Here is a 21,107-nt window from a genome sequence, read left to right as displayed (position 1 = left end):
GCCAGGAAAAAAGGTCAATGTCAGAATCTATTTTAAGCACGGACAATTTAGAATAATAACACAATCCAATCAGTAACAGGATCATGCCAGCTGTCCACATTATAAAAATACATACTATAAATTACTACAGCATACTATAGTAGACTTGATAATTATTATATCACTACATACAATTCTGTTGTAAACAGAGGTATACTGTAAAATGCTATACTAAACTGTAGAAGCCCTCCATTTTGTAATGCATTGATTCTAAAATGCTTTTGGTGCTGTGGACCCCTTTCATAATAACACTCAGAGGAGAAATTCAAGTCCTTTCTAACTTGATTTCAGATGATTCATCACCTTGAAAGTAGTTAATGTGCCGAAAGAAACACATCCAATGCTCATACACCTAGATGTTTAGTGAGCAATGACTCAGGTTTTAAGAAAACCAAAACATTCTATTCCAGTTTCTTTTGGCTCACACCAACGGGCTAGGCCCTGAACACAGGCTGGCAATGTTTAATAGTTGGCTGCAGGATTTTCCTTATATTCAAGGGTACATTTGTTTTCTCAATATTTTCCGCAGATATATAATGACACATAAACAAGTATTAAAATGCACAACCCAACCCAATATCTTTGTCTCTATGACATTCAGAAGCTTTGCTATACCCTTCTAATGATGAGAAGTTTAAGAAATGGGGATCTGCTTGAGAATGAGTCTTAAACAGCATGTGATTATTGCTATCTTTATATGAAATAGAATATTAAAGCTGAAGCCTTGTAAATTTCATAAATGGGGATATATCAGGAATATGATTATACATACACAACATCAACAATGCGTTATTGCAAGTAAATTAGAATTATAGGAAAATAACTCAAAAACAAAATTTTCCTAGGTTTCCCAAATGAATCAAAATCAAGCTAGTGGTGTATTTCATACAGGGAAACAGAAAAATTATAGTGTGACATTTTTCAAATGTGAAATAAGTGTGCACTGGTTGGAAAAAGTACAGTATAATACAGTGTCAATTCTAATGTGACTAGTCTAAGCACAGGCTAATATGCTGTAAATATGGTAACTGCAGCTCAGTTTTCCCCAATGAATGTCACACTTAAACCTTAAGATACTTTCATATTATAAACAGTATGCTTCAACAAGACCATTAAAGGAACAACACCCTGTTAAATGGCAGTACATTGTGAACAGTGATACTGATAACTTAAGCCACACCTAATTTGTTAGTGTAAGTCACAGAGGCAGAAAATCCTAACGAGTAGCCAAACATAACTATTACATTTGGTACCACAGCCATCACTAATTTCTCAGTTAATTACTCAGTGAGGCATAAAAAACAATTATTTGTTGGTAGGAGAAAGTAAAATAAAATACTGTGGCATAGTTACATTTATTTTGGTTACTTGCATTTAAAAATTGCAGATATTATGTTAATTCACATTAACAATGGAGATCTATTATATACTGCAAATAGGGTGTACTCAATGAGACTGAATCTTGTGCATGAGGGAATATTGCTTTCAACAGCCTTATATTCCGTGGTTCCGGTCTGGAATCGTTGGCATCCTCTCGGAGGTCCTGGAGGTTCTGAAAGGACACAACTGATAATCTTTGCAGGCTGATAGGCTCAGAGAAGATTGACATGCAATACCTTGACCAGCCCTTGAGTGTAAAGGCATATCAACTCACTGAGTAGTTTGTTCACTTTGTATGCAACAAGTCGCTCTCATGTTGAACAAGGGCTGATGATGGTGCAGGTGGGGTTCTTCTTCCCCTGACACAACCCCCCTCCCAAAGTGTTCAACCTCCTTCCCCAACCAATCAATTAACTGGGTAAAGGGTAGTCATTTGCCAATGACAGCATATCCCTGGTCTGCCCAGCACGTACAGCATTGAAAATCTTCTAAAATGACTATCACAATGTCAGATCAAAAACGTTATTAGTTGGGTGACAAAAAACTTTATTCGCTGAGTCATTGTTATAAAATGTCCTCTAGAAAATTGCGTTCTACCTGCAGAATTGTGTTGCTACCCTTACAAACACATGAATATGGTCTATTGCAACTATTACATGATGTATACTGTACCATGGTATCAACTGGAATCATGCACATACTATGGTTTCAATAACAAGTATATTATACCAGTATTCACCCCCATCACTTAATTTTGTTACAATCTAGAATGAAAACAGGTTGAACTTGGACTCTCTCTTTGATTCACACAACACTCTGAAGGAACAAATATACATTTGATATAGTACAAAGGGTATTTAGATGTAAGAAGTTAATAGAAATACGTATCCCCCACACTGTCTATACGTTTCAGAAACACCTTTGGCAGCAATTATATCTGTGGGTTTTTATCAGCTTTGCAAATGTGGTTCCTGCAATGTTTGCCCATTGCTATTGAGAGTTGAGAAACTGCTGAAGCTGTTTCAAGTCGAAACAGCAACTGTCATGTCTTGCCACAGATTCCCAATTAGTTTGAGGTCTGGACTTTGACTAGGCCATCATGGGACACTCAGTTTATTGTTTTGAAATCACTCCAGTACAGCCTTGGCTTTGAATTTAGGATCAAATGCAGGTTTCCAATAGTTTATTTCTATATTTGTGTCCATCTTGCACTCAGCCCTGACAAGTCGCCTAGCCTCTTCCAATTAAAGTGCCCCCATAAGATGCTGCCACCATACTTGTTTGTTGTTCTCAACGAGATGAGCAGTGTTGACTTTGCAGACTTGTGCTTGTGCCATTTACTTCAAAACATTTCGGTAATGGATTTAACTGTGCTCTTCGGGATGTTCAAAGTAGGATATCTTTTTAATGGCGTATCTTGAATCCGCCTAATGGTGTTGGTTGTAGCAATGCCAATCTAACTGATTGGTCAAGACTAGAAGGCCCAACCCTCTCTCGAATGTTCTCTTACTAACCTTGAAATACAAAACTTCTCGTTAGACAGTAAAGCTGACAAAATTCTGAGAGTGCAGAAACAAACGTGTGCATTTCAGCCAGAATTTGCTCGTTGTAAATCTGGTTATAAAATATGCTTGCAATTCAAGTGGAATTTATACAAATGTTTTGTAACAGAATGGCAACTTTTAAAAAGTGTGTTCAAACCTCATTGTACAAGCTTGTCACATATTACTTGCAAGCAAAAACTAAATGAACAAACTTGCGAACATAAGCTTGCCTAAATGCACGTACCTAAATGCACAAGCTTGTGAAATGTAATTACTGATTTGAACATCAGAATTCTGACCACGGCCCTCAATATACGATGTGACTTTTTTGACAAAAGTGATATTTGAAATGTTGAATATTCCATATTCAAGAACTTTGTTACAGATTTTTTTATATATACTTAGTCTTCATGTTGTGGTTGTATATTTTCTCTGCCATACACTGGGGCCTTCCAGAAACGGGTGGATTTAATATGAGATCAGGTGGACTTCATTCAACTTATTACATGACTTCTGGCTGCACTACACATTTTTATAAGGATTGTTGATTACTGGCTGGCTGGCAGTTAACGCAAGTACTTTAACGATACAGGCCACTTTCATTCCCAGTGCACACTTATCAGTAGCCTTCCCACACTACCTCCATATGTATGAGAACATGTGGAGTTACTCCAGTCATCATTTACCAATCACGTTCAGTTGGGCAAAACATAGCACAAAACAAAACCAAAACAAACTGTAAATGCAGTCAACAATTTAATCACACAGATGATGCAAAAACTGCACTACTTTGATACACTAAAAGATTGCACAAACATCTATGATTTCACATACATATTGAGAGATAAAAGGTGACATGGTGTGCCTCATATGAAACATTTTATTTTAAATCCTATATTCAAAAGAATGACTCAGGGGAAAGATTTGTTTCAGATTGGCCTAGTCAAGGTGACCTTAATCCAATCGGTATGCTGTTGCAGGACCTGAAGTAGGCAATACATGCCAAACACCCCTCAAACCTCTCTCAATTGGCCAAGTTCTGTAAGAAGTGGGCAGAAATCCCTCGTAAAGACATCAGAGAGTGATTAGTGGATATAGGAGATGCTTATTCCAAGTGGAGGTGTCACTAGCTATTGAATTAAAGGCTTCACACTTATATTCAATAAACAATGTGTTTTTGTTTGTGTGCTTTATTTGGAATGTCTTTGTTACAAACTGCGGTTAAGAAAATACATTTGAGTTGATTTTAATATTTTTTGCAAAAATAATGGCCATCCTGTAGTGTTCACATACTTTCCAGCAACACTGTACGTAGGTGTGTATTTCCATAGTAATAATTAAAGTGTACACAATAGAAAGGTAGTGTTATCAGTGTAATAAACATACCAACACTCTAGCCCCTCTATATAACTACAATATGTAATATTACAGGACAGCAGAACCCTGTGAAGTAGGACCACCAAGATCCACTGTGCCTTTGGACAACCTCTTGACTGGAAAATAACAACACTTAAACACACTGGCATCCAGGTGTTTCCAAGTGTCTGTTGGTGACTTGTGGTGCATTAATTAGACAATCCCATTTATTCAACCCTACACACTAATGTTTAGGGTTGTCTAATCAAATTTAAGTCAAATTAATTCAAGAGTTCAATCTGGCTTTGTATCCTCATATCTTGTCTGTTTCAAAATTTGTTTAGAAAGTAAAATGTCAGCCAAACATAAGTTAGAATTGTCTCAAAGCACAATTTTTCTTTATTTTTCTCCTCCCAAATGTACCCACTTTTCTTCACTCTAAATTCAGAATGTCCAATTAGCGATTACCGCCGTGCCTCAACACAGCTTGTTCTTTGCAGCTTCAGGGGAGTCGAAGACTAGACAAGATGCCATTTCGAAGCACATCTTGTCCAGCTATTCTTATCATATCCCGAAGGCGAGAAGTAATTTAGTGCAACAACATGGAAGCCCTGTCTATACTTTGCAGGACAACCCGAGTCCAGGACTTGACTAGGACTGTTTGACCCAGATTTGAACTCCTCACCACAATGACACAGTTGTACTAAAGAAAGGTAAGGACTTACCTTAAACATTTAAAAGCCCCTCATACACGTTAGGTTATAGTAAAATCTCCAAAATAATTTAATTGGCATTTAATTGACAATTATTGTTTTGAGTGAATTTGATTGGCCTCATCCACATACAAACATCAATTTAAAATAAAATAAACCCAATAAGTCAGTGGTTTGATTCTGACTTTTTAACCCTATTAAAACTTGTGTGTTTAAGATACAGACTACTAGGTTGTAGCATTGGAGTTTTCATTTCTTTTGCATCTGTTGGTACCTGAGAGGTCCTGAGGTAGAGCCATGTAAAGCTGAATCTATCCCAAATAATTTGTCTCTAACCAACAACATTTTTTAGAACTTCTTCCAGAAAGCCCACATAGTCGCTGTGAAAAAACTCCACAATTGTTACTCTTCACTATTACATCCATATTCCACTAACTTAGGAAGGAACAATTGTCAATAAAACGAGTTAACTTTAACATTGTTAAACTTTAACATTGTTGTGTTCTACTTGTTACCCTAGGTTTTCTGAAAATGAAACGTTAAGTCACTTTATCGCGAGGCTTAAAACAAGCGGTGCACAAGTCGATCACTGAAAGTCAAATAAATGAAAACACCCAATTTATGCTGGGTTCTTGGGACATACAGTATAGGGTTAATGGCAGTCGCATAATCTGAAATACATACTTGTAAGTGAGATGTAAGATGATGATGCGCTCAAATGAGACAGGTTCTTTTGAGATGTCTTTCCCCCTTGTTTATTGGAGTTCGTATTACTTTCTTCCAGCAAATATTCCAAAGAGTCGCCATCGTCCAGTAATCCCGAACGGCTAATAGGTAATGTCAATGAGAGAGTATCAAGAAATATTACTGCCAGGAGTAGCAACAACGTAGTCAGTGCTCGAGGTGGAAACATTGTTGAAAAGTGAAACTGTCTTTTGTCCATCGTTTAATCCACATAAAAACTGTAAAACAGCGCTATAACCGTGAAAGGCATTCAGAAACGGTATAAAGGCAACAGGTTGTCGGAGGTGACTATATTACTACTTCAACGTCCTAATTACGGCGGAACATTTCAAGCGAAATACTATAACACAGTAGGCACCCGCAAATCAACAAAACCAGCTAAAGTGTGACATGGGTAAGAGAACGTACTATTTTAAGAGAAACATAAGCTGACGTCTTCATTGAATTCACCTGCGCTATTATCCCACACCAGAAACACACTTAACAAGCCTAAAAACGAGACCAGCCCGATAGCTTCTAGTCTTCAGTTATGCCGCGTCCTATTTCCAGTACCGGCGTTACCTTCACACTGAACTACAACTGGGTGTCCTGTCCATAACTGGGTGTCCACTGCAATGTTGTTAAAATCCGGAGTATGTTCCAGAAAATCCTATTTCTTGGAGGGCACAGTTTCGCATATGTATAAGTCTTCTGGACACAAGCCTCTGACTGACTGTGTTCATAGCGATGGTGTAATCGCATTTCAGAACCTCGTAATAGGCGGGATTTCCTTTTGGGCTTTAACTCTTCACTGACTGAACGTCTCTGCAGTCACATTCTATAGTTATTCGAAGAGATCATTTCTATATTATATTCAAATAGATTGATGACAAATACTAATAGAAATGCAATTTATAAAATAATAGAAGCTATAAATTTGGAAGATATATTACAGTCAAACATTATGTAATTGTTTAGCAAATGTTATCCAATCTGATAAATCATCATATTGTCACAAACATCCAAAAGGATTTTCTTACACAGTTGCGTAATTCGTCAGTATTGCTAAATAACCACTGCTAAGAACTATTTTGATAGCTATAACGGTCTAGTTAGCAGCAAGATGAGTTAGTCACAGGGTATACAATCGTGGTCAGGAATTCAATGAAATAGATCATTTTTCTTTAGAGACATAATTATAGAATATTGTAATATTGATAACAGTAGGTGATGAACTGTTCTTTCTAAGTCTGCTTCTATTGCTATTAAAGATTAAGAATCAAAATCTGTAATGGGCTAATGCTAAATATCTTTACTGTGTCTCCATGGGATTAGGTTAAGAGCCTAACGGACATAGTAAACCTCTGTGTCTGAGCAGCTCTCCCCTGGGTCCCAATTGCTACTGGGGAGACAGGCGTAACAGAGATGGCCCAGGTCCCTCCAGCACTGGGGGCAGTAGGCCGCCTGGCAGCCTATGACTGTGCACTCTACGGCCCTGTTACCCCGCTGCCTCTCCCCACACACCCAGCACCTCCGCAGCCTGTAGCCTAGGCTCTCCAGTCTAAATAGCACGCCAGAAAACACCTGGAAGGAAGAAGAGGTGAACAGTAAAGACTGAGGAATGGAGAGAGTGGGACCTGCGTTGTAAGGACAGGGAGACAAATAGCTTTACAAATCAGTGAGGAATATATTGGTCCTAATTATGGCGGGTCACAGGGCATGAAAAGCATTAATGGAGAAGACCGAACAGAATAAAGTAAGATCGGACGGAGAGAAAATGGTCCTGGAAGGTGAGCAGGAGGGAGGTAATGTCCCAAAGAGTTTGTTTGTCTAGGTTTGTTTTGAATTATCTTGGAAATCATTCCAGAAAAAGGAGTCTGCCTTTTTGACTTTCAAATTAAAGACACCATAGCCATTCAGTCATAAGTTCTCAAAAGCTAATCAAAGAGCCATCTTATAATGTGAATGAGGACATAAAAGGCTTTAAAATAAACAGTGTTTAAATGAAAGAGTAGTTAAATACAAAGGGTACATACAGTTTTCTGTCTTGTTCTTAGCTGCATGAGTCGTTTCCGTTGCCTTTTGATGTATGAGATGCGTCTTTGGATCTGCAGGTTGTAGAGGAACAGGGTACGCCTCTTCTCCCGCTAAAAAGACAGCAACATCCAAAGGGATTGTGGGAGATGGGGCAGTAAAGAAATAAAAAAATAACAAGGTGTAAAAGGAAAATAAAGTGAGTAGACCAGACTGACACAGACATGAGATATGAATGCAAACATTTAGATGAGAAGTCAAATCTAGGGACAGATAAAGACAGACCATTGTTTCTGTTACTGATGGAGATATCTGAATTAGCCTGACCAGGGCAACTGGACTTCAGTGCTGTATTAATACCATATCAAATAGTGTGCATCATGAGGATGATTCGGAGGTCAGGGCAGAACAGAACTCCCCTGGGGCAGTTGGCGCCTTCGTTCTGCACACTTTCACACGCTTGCACTTCTCGCCCACATGCTGAATGTGCAGGAGGCAGGAGCTTAATATTGCTTGATCTGTGAAACTAATCCCCTGCAGAGAGTATTAAGGAAGGGAGGACTAAAAACCATAATGACACTTCAGCTGATTCAGTGCTAAGTGACACTCAGAGAGTTATCATTCACTCTCTTTACTATGGTAATCTGCCCTCTACAGTTACTCCATAGGTGCTTTAACACTGGCATGTTCCACCCTTGTTGACCTTAGGCAGCAGGGCTATTACGGTCCTCAGATTCCCCACCTCCTGATATGTTTAGACTTCATAGTTCCTTACACTCTCCCAAATAGAATTATACAGCTCTTATTATGAAGTGTGTCTGAGTATAGCCACTGCCATTGAAGGAATCTGTCATTTTAATGTATAGTAGTCAAGTGGTTGGAACCTAAGATAAAAACTAAGGATTAAATGGTCGTGTTAATGGAATTTGTTGTCCACAGAGTTGAACAGACATGTGTCAAGCTCCTTCCTATTTATCTCTTTGGAATGGAAGATATGTCTTGTTATTTGTTACACATTTTAATATTCAGCGATCTTTGCTCTAAACACCTCCATTGGCAAAGTTTTGATATAGGTAAAGAAACGTTTGCGGTCCTGGTTGAGTCTGCTACCATGATTGGATTGGAATTAATCTCCACTCCCTACCCAGACAACACACACACCTGGCTCCTGTTCTTATTACTAAGTCATCTCAAGGCGCAGCTCTGCACTTCTGTCTCCAGCCAAAACATAATTTGTGAATCGTAGCTAGACATAGCTGTTCTATCAATCTAGTTATATCTTATGTTGACTTTTCCCAGGCCAATTTATTGTAATTCAAGTTGTCTGGTAGGCATCTTATATCTAATGTATCCAACTCAATATAATATGTATGAGATTCCTCTGTTATCCATTATATAGCCAATTCCAGTCTGTTGCTATGCCATTAATCTAGCGGGATAGATCACTGGAAGATAACATGACAAATGTAAGAAGTTAACTTTGACTGAACAAATGTGGTGCAGGCAGGACAATATATCAGGGAGAAAAGTTTCATGTATCACTGGCGTGCATAATACTTCTCGGTACACTCGTAACAACCACAACATTTCAAAACTGTTGTTGGATAAAATAAGACTTGCATATCAAAATACCAATACATTTTTATCTTAACTAGGTTTGACAGTTATTGAGTTACCCCTCCTGCTTTGCCTCCTCTTTGGCAGGATAGTTTGATATGACTCCAACCCAGTTATTGAGTTTCCCCTCCTGCTTTGCCTCCTCTTTGGCAGGATAGTTTGATATGACTCCAACCCAGTTATTGAGTTTCCCCTCCTGCTTTGCCTCCCCTTTTGTAGGATAGTTTGATATGACTCCAACCCAGTCAGCAGGAAGGATCAGCAAAAAGAAGTTGAGTTCCACCCTCATGACAACATTAAAATGTTTCATGTCTACAATGGCAATGTCCATGATAAAAAGTGCCTTTTGGCCACTAGAGGCCCCCTATCTTTTTTATATGCTCAACTCACCTGGTGTCCCAGGACTAAACCAATCCCTGATTCAAGGGAAGAATCTCTTAGTCTTTCTCCCTCTCGTACCCTCTAATTAGGCCTTTCTTTACCCTCTCAATGCAATACTGTAGCTAAGGCTTCAGAAAGAGCAGAATACTTAGTGTCTAATGCTATTACAGTAAGCTTCTCTCAGCTCTGCTTTACTCAACACACACAAGCCAGCACATTTCTTTCTGGATTGGGAGAAAAATGGCCACATTCACTGTGTGTACACGTTGTGCTAAATCCTTTGAATACACTGAAATATACCTCAACCAGCTTTGGTGCTCAGGTTGGCATGAACATGTTAATTACATTAATTTATGTATGAATTAGGCAAGAGTTCTTCACATTCCTATGCATACAAACAGTACATGTTTATGGAGAAACTGCACAAGATATTGGTGTTAATTTCATAAAACCCTTGCTTCATTTGGAACAATTAAAATAAATTAGAGCCAAACAAGAATGTGCATAACTAGGCCTTAACCCTAAAGCTACCAGCATATTGTACCTATGTGAATGCCTATGTGAGAAAGTTGTTTGTTTTACTACTACCCGGTTTCCAAGAAAGCTGGGATGCATAAAAAGCAAATAAAAACAGAACCCAGTTATGTGCAAATCATTTATCCCTATATTTATTTGAAAATAGTACAAAGACAACATATCAAATGTTGAAAGTGAGAAATTGTATTGTTTTTGAAAAGAATACATGCTCATTTTGAATTTCATGCCAGCAACACGTTTAAAAAAAAGTTGAGACAGGGGCATGTTAACAATACTCTAAAAGTGTCTGGGAATTGAGGAGATCAATTGCAGTAGTTTTGCTAGTGAAATGTATTCCCATTCTTGCCTGGTAAAGGATTTCAGCTGCTCAAAAGTTTGAGGTCTCCTTTGTTGTATTTTTTATTTCATATTGCACCAAATGATTTCAATGGGTGACAGGTCTGGACTGCAGGCAGGGCTGTGTAGCACCCAGACTATTTTACTGTGGAGCTATGCTTTTGTGATACGTGCAGAATGTGGTTTGGCATTGTCTTGCTGAAATTAGCAAGGCCTTCCCTGAAAAATACATTGTCTGCATGGCAGAACATGTTGCTCCAAAACCTGTATATATTGTTCAGCATTAATGGTGCCTTCACAGATGTGCAAGTCACCCATGTCATGTGCACCAATGCACTCCCATACCATCACAGATGCTGGCTTTTTAACTGTGCGCTGATTACAAGCCAGATGGTTCCTCTCCTCTTTAGTTTGGAGGACGCAGTGTCCATGATTCCCAAAAATAGCCCATTCATATGAAGAATACATGAGATTGTTGTCACATGTAGCACACAGCCAGTACTTGCCAGATATTCCTGCAGTTCCTTTAATGTTGCTGTAGGCCTCTTGGAAGCGTCCCTGACCAGTTTTCTTCTCATCTTTTCATGTTAACAATACTCTAAAAGTACTGGAGGGACATCCAGATGAAAAGAGACATTAAAGTTTTGCCCAAATGATATCATTCAGCCGAGATCTTAAAAATTAATCATCAACTCGGTGGGTCCAGGTATGGTATCTCTTATTAACAAGTGTTTAAACACAGGCTCTGTTCCGGCCAATTTTAAAGTGGCTACGGTCACTCCTCTGCTCAAGAAGCCTTCACTGGATCCTTCTGTTTTAAAAAATTACCGGCCAATCTCTGTCTTACCTTTCATTTCCAAGTTATTGGAGAAAATTGTGTTGGATCAACTGTATATATGAGGTTTTTCAATCTGGGTTTAGGACTGCCCACAGCACTGAGTCCGCTCTCCTGCGAGTGCTAAACGACATTTATATCTCTACTGACTCTGGAGACACTGTGGTTCTAGTTCTTTTAGATCTTTTGGCGGCTTTTGACACCGTTGACCACACTACTCTGTTAGCTAGACTGGAGACGTGGGTGGGCATAAAAGGCTCTGTTTTGTCATGGTTCCAGTCTTACTTTTCTGACAGAAAGTTTTTAGTAAAGATGGGCAACTTCTCCTGCTCCATGGCACCTCTGAGCTGTGGTCTTCCACAGGGCTCCATTTTGTCTCCCTCTCTATTTTCTCTCTACATACTACCGCTGGGCGCAGTTTTTAGGAAACACTGTGTATCATTTCACTTTTATGCGGACGACACTCAAATTTACATTCCAATCAAGCGAAACAATCCTGCAGCATTAAACTCTCTTCTGCTATGCTTAGAGGAGGTGAAGGCATGGCTGGCTCAAAATTTCTTCTCTCTAAATGATGATAAGACCGAGGTCATTGTTTACAGCCCGAGTGAGAGGTCCCATATGAATAAATGAACTTGAACTTGAACTTGAAGAGACATTACAGTTCTTGGTAATGTCTCTGTTGTGCCATATTTTCTCCACTTTGAGGACGACTGTCTTCACTGTGTTCCATGGTATATCTAATGCTTATTAATTATTATATCTAATTATTTTGTACCCTTATCCTGACTGATATCTTCCAACAATAAGATCCCTCAGATGCTTTGGAAGCTCTCTGTGGACCATGGCTTTTGCTCTGAGATGCAACTAAGAAAATGTCAGCAAAATCAGCTGAACTTTATTTGTGATTAATCAGAGTAACTTTAAATGATGGCAGGTGTGTAATGACTTCTATTTAACATGAGATTGAATGTGATTGGTTAATTCTGAACACAGCCACATCACCAGTTATAAGAGGGTGTGCACACTTATGCAACCAGGTTATTGTAAGGTTTTTATTTTTCATTTTTCACAGGTGTGTGTATATACAGATATGTGTGTATGCATGTCTGTGTGTCCGTGTCCTCACCTTGGGGAAGTAGAAGGCAGAGATGACCCTGCGCAGTCGGTTGCTGTATACCTGCAGGCAGCACATTAGGGCCATCATCAGGAGGGGCACAGAACTCCACACGTAGTCTTCTGTGGTCATGGCCCTGGGCTGGGGCAGGCAGTCTGACACAAAAGGAAGAGAGAGGGGACTGCTGTTTATGTTGCTGTAACTGCTGCTCCGTATTCACTACAGAGTCTATGTTCGACTTCATTCTGAAAAGCACATATGAATATAAATCCCAGAGCTGACAAGGTGAAAAGAAAAACATCCCCGGTTCTATCCTGGAGCAAGACGGTAACTGTAATTACTCCCAGGTCATTGCTGAGAAGGTGTTCATAGTATTACTCACCTGGTGACAAAATATATTACTATTGTATTGGATGTGTACTGCAGATGTGGGGTATCTCCTAGTTGCCACCCTGTTGCTGATGCTCCAGTGTGTGTGTTCTATGCCTCTGACAAATGGCTAAACTGTCTCGACAAGACCGGGCTACCTAGACAAGCCCTGAGCCACGGTGCATCCAGTAAGATGGGTAGATTAGCTAGCCACAACACACACAGTCTGCCAATCATTATGTTAGCACAACAGTCCTAGACCCGAAACTGCACTGTGAGACAGAATAAGCGTAAGGCCACCTACGCTGGTTACTGGACTGCATGTCCACGTTAGAGGAAGAGTTGAGGGCCCCGATGGTCTTCCTCAGGAGCTTGGCCATCATGGACTGTCCGCCTACGTTAATGTCTATATGGTGTCTACCTGAATAAGACATAACATTAACATTAGTCAACGCAACTACACTGTGGTAATGATGTGATGGAGGGTGCGGCACTCACTGGTGAGGGAGAACTCTGTGAAGGTGTGTCTGCGGATTATGTCAAAGATGTGGTAGAGGACCATGTCGACGGCTAGAAGCACACAGACGAACACAGCCAGAGAGACGACCTGCAGCAGGCTGGCCATCTGAAACCAATAACACAGATCTGGGATGAGACTTGACTTCCCTTAGGTGGGATGTCCATCCATAAAATAGCTAAATCCCAATTCTTGTTTTCAACTCTTTAAATGGATACAGCCAGAATCAGGCCATTTGACAATTTTTTTCCTGGATTTCTAGTAAAATCACTTAAATGCCAAAATCTACAAAAGTTGGGACACTGTACAAAAAAGGAATGGAATAATTTACAAATCTCATAAACTTATATTTAATTGACAATAGAATATAGATAACATATCGAATGTTGAAAGTGAGACATTTTGTAATGTCATGCCAAATATTGGCTCATTTTGGATTTCATGAGAGCCACACATTCCAAAAAAGTTGGGACAGGTAGCAATAAGAGGCCAGAAAAGTTAAATGTACAGATAAGGAAAAGCTGGAGGACCAATTTGCAACTTATTATGTCAATTGGCAACATGATTGGGTATAAAAAGAGCCTCTCAGAGTGGCAGTGTCTCTCAGAAGTCAAGTTGCAAATTGGTCCTCCAACGGCACTGCATCACATACAGGAATGATACTGTAATGGAAATCACAACATGGGCTCAGGAATACTTCCAGAAAACATTGTCGGTGAACACAATACACCGTGCCATTCGCCATTGCCGGCTAAAACTCTATAGGTCAAAAAAGAAGCCTTAACTAAACAGGATCCAGAAGCGCAGGCGTTTTCTCTGGGCCAAGCATCTTTTAAAATGGACTGTGGCAAAGTGGAAAAGTGTTCGGTAGTCAGACAAATAAAAATTTGAAGTTCATTTTGGAAAACTGGGACGCCATGTCATTCGGACTAAAGAGGACAAGGACAACCCAAGCTGTTATCAGCGCTCGGTTCAGATGGTATGGGGTTGCATGAGTGCGTGTGGCATGGGCAGCCTACACATCTGGAAAGGCACCATCAATGCTGACAGTTATATCCAAGTTCTAGAACAACATATGCTTCCATCCAGATGTCGTCTCTTTCAGTGAAGACCTTGCATTTTCCAACATGACAATGCCAGACCACATACTGCATCAATTACAATGTCATGGCTGCATAGAAGAAGGATCTGGGTACCGAAATGGCCAGCCTGCAGTCCAGATCTTTCACCCATAGAAAACATTTGGCGTTGAGCAACTAGAAGCCTGTATTAGACAAGAATGGGACAACATTCCTATTCATAAACTTGAATAGGAACTTGTCTCCTCAGTCCCCAGACGTTTGCAGTCTGTTATAAAAAGAAGAGGGGATGCCACACAGTGGTAAACATGGCCTTGTCCCAACCTTTTTGAGATGTGTTTATGCCATGAAATTTAAAATAAACTTATTTTTCCCTTAAAGTGATACATTTTCTCAGTTGAAACATTTGATATGTCATCTATGTTGTATTCTGAATAAAATATTGAAATTTGAAACTTCTACATCATTGCATTCTGTTTTTATTCACAATTGTACAGTGTCCCAACTTTTTTGGAATCGGGTTTGTAGTATTGGTTTAAGTCAGCAATGGCCAAAGAGTAATGAACAAGTCATTAGGGAAAGAAATTGGATAAAAATCTACTCAGGAGAGAGGAGGGGGAACTCACCACAAGTTTAAGCTCACTGGAATGTATGGACAGGCTTTGAGGGTTGATGAACTCACCCCGCTCAACTTTCTTCAAAGGTAGCAGATAACGTTTGTCCTGAAGTCAAATCAAATTGATATGTGTGCAGAGCAAAACGCATACATAATTACCTTTCTTTAAATGACCATTTCCCTTAAACCACCTCGTTCTACTGAGTACCTCTGACTATTTTGCGAAACATGCTGTAACCTGGTACGCTTACTGCTCTCTTTCTCCTGGCGTCAATCTGCCTGAAGTATGTGGTGATATAGATGTTATCAAAGCGAATGTCTTTGTTGTATTGCCTAACATATCCAAATGCCCTTCAAAGGAAAAGAGCATGGATTACAACAGACAGGAAATAAACACTTTACAGTAATAAAACCACATCCGAGAACTGCAGGCAATCTAGTGCATAACTAGTCCCTGGGGAGGGGGGCAGGAGTTTCTGCAGCCTGTGTACTCCTGGACTGGGAGTACAACGCAGGGCCTCACCCCCAAAGGACCACCGTTGGCTGGCTGTTAACCTGGACTGAGAAACTGTCTGTATGGACTCTGTAACCCATCATTGACAGACATTTAATAGCCTGTGTCTCAAAGACACAGAATGTCTGACACAAACCCTGTAATAAATAACATAAATTCACAGGATGTCACTGCATCATGTCTAACTGAGTTGCTGTCTGGTTAAGTGTGCTCACGTTGTGAAGATGGTGATGAAGGTGAAGGAGAGGAGGAGCTGGATGAAGACTAGAATCTTGTCCAGAATGACTTTAGTCTCCTGGAAGGCTTTACTCAGACGCTCTGTGAACTCTTCCTGTAGGACTGTGACCCCGAACACAGACTGCTGTTCCGGCTCCTACATGCAACCACACACAATGAAGAGTGGGAAAAGTGGAAGCTCAAGAACTGTTCATAACATTAAAGCATTGCAAGATGTATAATCAAAAGTGAAAGGTATACAGTCATGTGAAAAAGTAAGCACACCCCCTGGAAAGTTGTCTTTCTTTTTTTACATATGGATATCTGAGTTAAATTCCAACCACATTCATTGATAATGGGACCCCAATTAAAGAAATCACACCAAAAATATAACTTTGAAACCATCTATGCAAATAAAATTATGCGGAAAAAGTTAGTACACACCTACCTTTACCATCAAATAAAATGGCTAAAATTAGATTCAAGTGCACCAAAACACTGGACTGCTTTGAGGGTCCAGACATCCATGAAGTCTACTTAATGTGTGTACCAACACATCATGATCAAAGATTTAAAAAAACTATCAAATGCCTTCTAAACAAAGATTATTAATGCCCATTACTTTTTCTGCACTATGAAATTGCATTTCTGCTGATTTTTTATTAATAAATGATTGCAAAGTAGAACCTTTCAGTTGTTTGTTAAATGGGGTTACTTTCTCACATGACTGTACACGTATTTTGAGCTGGGAAACATTTCTAAACCCCTTAACTCTGTGTAACTCTATTCTTATGTTTCCTTCCATATTCATCTGTCTTGGAGAACAGAGAAAGGAGTTGTACCTGGAGCACCACAGTGGTGCTGAATTCTCTTGATAGTGTGTCAATGGAGAAGTTGAGCTTGTCAAAGGTTTGCCCAAAGTTCCCTTCCACTGGTATCTCTTCCCTGCACCAGGGGGTCATGACTTTCAGAGAGTAGGCACACATCACTGGGATTAGAAAAGTAGGCTAATTCATTTGAATTAACTAAAACTCCTGGGCTAAGCCCTACCTCTCATTATGTCACAGAGGAAGTGAAACCTCATAGAAACACACAGTATGTGGTTGATGACTGGGGCCTGAATGGCCTCCATGCAGTCCTGCCACTTGACATCGAACCACTCACGACAGCGCTCTATCCCCTGCTCCACCACATCTGTGAAGAATATCAGTACAATCACAACTAAATTGTCAGTGTCCAAATTATGTGAAAAAGACAGCTTTCCAGGGGGTTACATTCTGTTTCACATGACTGTACACACGCAAAAACAAAACTTACAGTCACATCGCATCAAGGTCTTGGCTGCGTACAATTCCTGCGTGCTATTCTTCGCAGTAACAGGACCCTGTTCCAGGGTGTCATATCCATACTGCCCCATTACCTCATCCCTGATGCTCTGAAACTTCCTGCTCACGCTGCTAGCCTCCTTTGTGAATTCCTTATTATCCTCCTGACCCAGTAACAACATTAAGGAAACCTTTAATTAAATGACAATTATTCTTGTTAAACAAACCAATAGGAATCAGTAGGGAACCACACACCATTTAAAGGTCCACTTACCACAATATTCTGCATCACCTGCATGAAGGGGTCCATCACCACCTTCCACATGACCTTGCTGTGTTTGATCTGGAGCTCTATGTTGCAGCCCATAGAAAAAGACACATCCTGGACATTACGGTGGATATTGGAGATTGGGCCTGACAGGATAAGAGCGAACACACACACACACGTTTGTTGGAAACTGCATTTTCTCTAGTGGGGACATGCCAGAAAATCTTATGTGGACCGATTTTCAGGTTTACTGTCTTTGTGGGGACTTCAGCACCCCAGATATTCACATCAAAATGAATCACATATTACAGAGTGTTTCTGGTTTCCACTAGATAGTAGTGTATTTCACAAGTAGCAAGGCAATAAGACATTTTCAGAGCTTTTTTCCATCTTACCACTATAGAGGCCATAGACAACAAAGAGCATGAGGTACGCCCTGCCACGGGAACCAAGTATGCTGGGAAACATCAGGAGGACCGAACATCGAAATTGGGATGAGAATGCCCCACCTAGAATGCATACAGCTGAAAAACACACAGAGCATGTTTAATGTGTTTCCATTATCTTTGACTCAAAGCAATGTTTATTGTTTAACCACAATCTACTCACCAACAAATGCATATCCTGCTAGTAGCCTATTTACGCTGTTCATAGGGACATTGTGAAAGAGACCCAGGAATAACCCTGGACAGGAGAATTCACAAAAAGCTTTGAATGAATGATGTAAAAAAGATGTATGACTGAAGCTAGATCTCTGTCCTGAAGCCAGAACATTTTTTATTTGTCTATGTCATGTTTATTCGAGTACCCACACCTTAAAATGGTAAACAAATGTTTCTTAGTCCTTGAAGTGTCACTGTGTAGAATCCTGCCTCTAAACAATAACATGACTTGTCTCTTCCTTGTCTTCCCTTACCGAATGAGACCCAAATGGTAGTATTAGCTAGTCCAAGGTGGTTTAGGGTGGGAAGGATAGTACTGTGAGTGTCTAAAGCGAGTATAACAAGATTACAAGTCAATGCAAACTGATTGATGGACCGGCAAGAAAGTTTAAAAGAGGAGTATCTCAGGCACTCAGATACATTTAGTAGAAAAACATTATATAAAATATTAACTTAAAACATTAACTATAGATGTGTACTGGTCATTTTTGCTTGCATGTATGCTTGAAGTAGTAGGCCTACAGCAAACATATTACATATTGCCCCTTTAAGAGGACAATTATATTTTTGATCCAGATATGCAAATCATGTTCTGCACATTCATATATTCTCTATACACTCCTCATGTACGGTAGGGTAATAGATGCTTGTTTTGCCCAATCTTTTCTTGTTCACTCTCTCTGCTTCACATTTCTGAACATTTGATATTAAACAGTACTGAGAGTTTCGAAAGCAAATAGGAGATTACACGTCAATTCAAACTGATAGACGGGCAGGCGAGAAAGTTTAAATAGGGAATTCCCTCAGGCACTCCAAATATTATTTTTTAATATCTTTTTAACTTAAAATGTTAACTGCAGTCTTCTGGTAATTTATGCCTGCTAACATGGCTTTTTCAAATGGCCACAGAATCCTCTCAGGTTCAAAATGTAAATGCACAAGAGAACAACGGTACATTTTGCTATTAAATGTATCCTTTCAGCTAGACCACCACTATTTTGTATAGAAATGTATGGAGGTTAAATTTTTTAGGGGGGGATTTTAACCATGTCATGTATGGAGATTCCAAGTCGTGAAGTTTGATTTGCACAACCGACCAGACATGACAAGAAAAGGTAGAATTTTCTAGTAGACACTTCAGAGACTATGATATAACACAAATAAAAAGGAAATACATTGTAATTCAACAAAACAGTTAGGTGGCCGATAATAAGGGGTCGTATTTTATTAGCTCGCTAACCTGCTACCTGAATATATTACTATTCCACTGAAATTTCATAAGTGATAATTAATGACATGCTAGATAATATTTTTATGTCACTAATATTCACAAAACATTGATGACTTGATCACATTATTACTCGGTACAAGAAGATATATTTTTTTTAAATGCTGTTTCGCTGGATATGCGGAAAGGTAGTGATGGCCAAACGAGGCTTCATTAGCATTATTTTAGCAGCAGGATATAATGCCCAGATTTTCTTTATCACAATAAAAGTCACCATTGAAATATATAAGGCAATATCGTTAACAATCTAGTCCATAAAAAAGAACAGATAAGAAGAACATTGGAACGGACATTAAACAGACATGAACGGACATTGACAGACATGATTGTTAATTATATTTCCTTATATATTTCAATTACGGCTTTTATTTTGTAAAAGAAAATCTGAGTTGGCGCTGCTAGCATAATATCCTGCTGCTATAAGAACGGTAATGAAGACTTGAATGGCCATCACTACCGATAGGGGTTTGTATTTATGCTAGAACTACCAAGTACCACTGACTGCACTGTTCAGTTCGGGGCGGGGCTCAGTGTTGGCGGGGTCAAATATAACAAGTCTGTTGCACTGTAACAATATCAGTAGCTTGCCTCTGATATATAGCATGAACATGGATGTAGCACATAATTCTGGGCCCTGTACATAGGCGGTCTCTGAGGGCCCTTCCCCACTTTATTCAAGATTCAAACATTTTTGAGGGCCCCTCTACACATTAGGGCCCTATATACTTAGTACCCCTTTTCCCCCCAGTCCAACGCCCCTGAGCATGAAGCAAACGTTTTAACACGTGCTGGTACCACTTTATACAGTATTTCTAACAATTTTCAAAATGTAAATACGTTCGTATTCACTGTGTGCCTTGCACTAACGTGTGTGTTTATATTCGCTGTGTTACTGTCAAACATTAGATGGCCAAAAAAAAAAAAAACGGTGGGCGTGGTCAAACGAGTGTGGCGTCAAACACCGCCCACATTGAGCCCCCGAACAAAAACCTTAACTCATTGAGCCCCCGAACTCTATTAAACCCCTTTAATAGAGTGCCAAAATGGTCAGAAGGTGGCTTCAATACATAGCCAATAGATAGCACATCTCTGATCTCACTGGTTTCAATACAGTTCACTGGAAAATTACTAAGTGAAATATTGTTGCAAACTGTAAACCTTACCTGCACCACTGACAGCACCAAATAATGCCCCCATGAAGAAACGAGCAACTGGGAACTCCTGGGGCTGACTGAAGAGGAAGCGGTGGCCAAAAGTTGGGAGAACCCACCTACTGAACCTTTCCAAGGCTGTGGCAAAACCATAAACAAAAAACATATAAACGCAGTATACACGTTCAAATTTCCTTGAAATTGTGTATCGAAATTCTTTAATCTATACTAATCTGAAATATACTCACTGGATTGTGGTGTTTTGAGTCTTGGGAGGTCACTTAAAATAACCATTGTTACTGCCAAAAAATAGGCAAATTTTGCAGGACATTGAAAGGGGGAAGGACACAAGGTTGGTGAGTAATCCAAAACATCCTGACACGAAAAAAAATGTATTTACACATAATTATTCTAAAACGTAACATGGTTTGAACATTCGTTTTAGGACTGCTGCCTGAACCATTTAGTGGGTTAATTCTCAATAGATGCT

The 21,107-nt window shown here is 39.6% G+C and overlaps 2 protein-coding genes and 1 long non-coding RNA gene across 3 annotated transcripts in view; all 3 read right to left on the bottom strand.

Moving 5' to 3' along the window:
* Positions 1 to 13,606, bottom strand: part of adam15 (ADAM metallopeptidase domain 15) — a 43,226-nt gene extending 29,620 nt beyond the window's left edge. Inside the window, exons 1-4 of the mRNA XM_020040827.2 lie at positions 13,480 to 13,606; positions 13,282 to 13,402; positions 12,625 to 12,767; positions 7,792 to 7,902 (exon numbers count right to left, since the gene is read on the bottom strand). Of these exons, the coding sequence (XP_019896386.2) occupies positions 7,792 to 7,902; positions 12,625 to 12,767; positions 13,282 to 13,402; positions 13,480 to 13,606 (502 nt within the window). The remainder of the gene's footprint in view (positions 1 to 7,791; positions 7,903 to 12,624; positions 12,768 to 13,281; positions 13,403 to 13,479) is intronic.
* Positions 1,361 to 6,727, bottom strand: LOC109614813. The gene is made up of 3 exons (XR_002195761.2): positions 6,338 to 6,727; positions 5,717 to 5,859; positions 1,361 to 1,591 (listed from the first exon to the last, which is right to left on the bottom strand). It is a non-coding gene; the product is annotated as an uncharacterized LOC109614813 (long non-coding RNA).
* A 1,704-nt stretch (positions 13,607 to 15,310) lies between the features above and the next one.
* On the bottom strand, positions 15,311 to 20,935 carry dcst1 (DC-STAMP domain containing 1). Its single transcript, XM_020041286.3, has 10 exons — positions 20,866 to 20,935; positions 20,630 to 20,755; positions 18,126 to 18,200; positions 17,912 to 18,040; positions 17,523 to 17,662; positions 17,241 to 17,439; positions 16,974 to 17,117; positions 16,766 to 16,887; positions 15,923 to 16,080; positions 15,311 to 15,544 (listed from the first exon to the last, which is right to left on the bottom strand). The coding sequence occupies exons 1-10, from the start codon at positions 20,909 to 20,911 to the stop codon at positions 15,391 to 15,393; spliced, it is 1,293 nt and encodes a 430-aa protein (XP_019896845.1). The 5' UTR covers positions 20,912 to 20,935; the 3' UTR covers positions 15,311 to 15,390.
* Between the last annotated feature and the right edge of the window lie 172 nt (positions 20,936 to 21,107).

This window comes from Esox lucius, chromosome 20, assembly GCF_011004845.1.
Source record: "Esox lucius isolate fEsoLuc1 chromosome 20, fEsoLuc1.pri, whole genome shotgun sequence".
Classification (NCBI taxonomy): Eukaryota; Metazoa; Chordata; class Actinopteri; order Esociformes; family Esocidae; genus Esox; species Esox lucius.
Note: the sequence above shows the minus strand (reverse complement) of the source record. Positions and strands in the feature narration are given on the sequence as shown.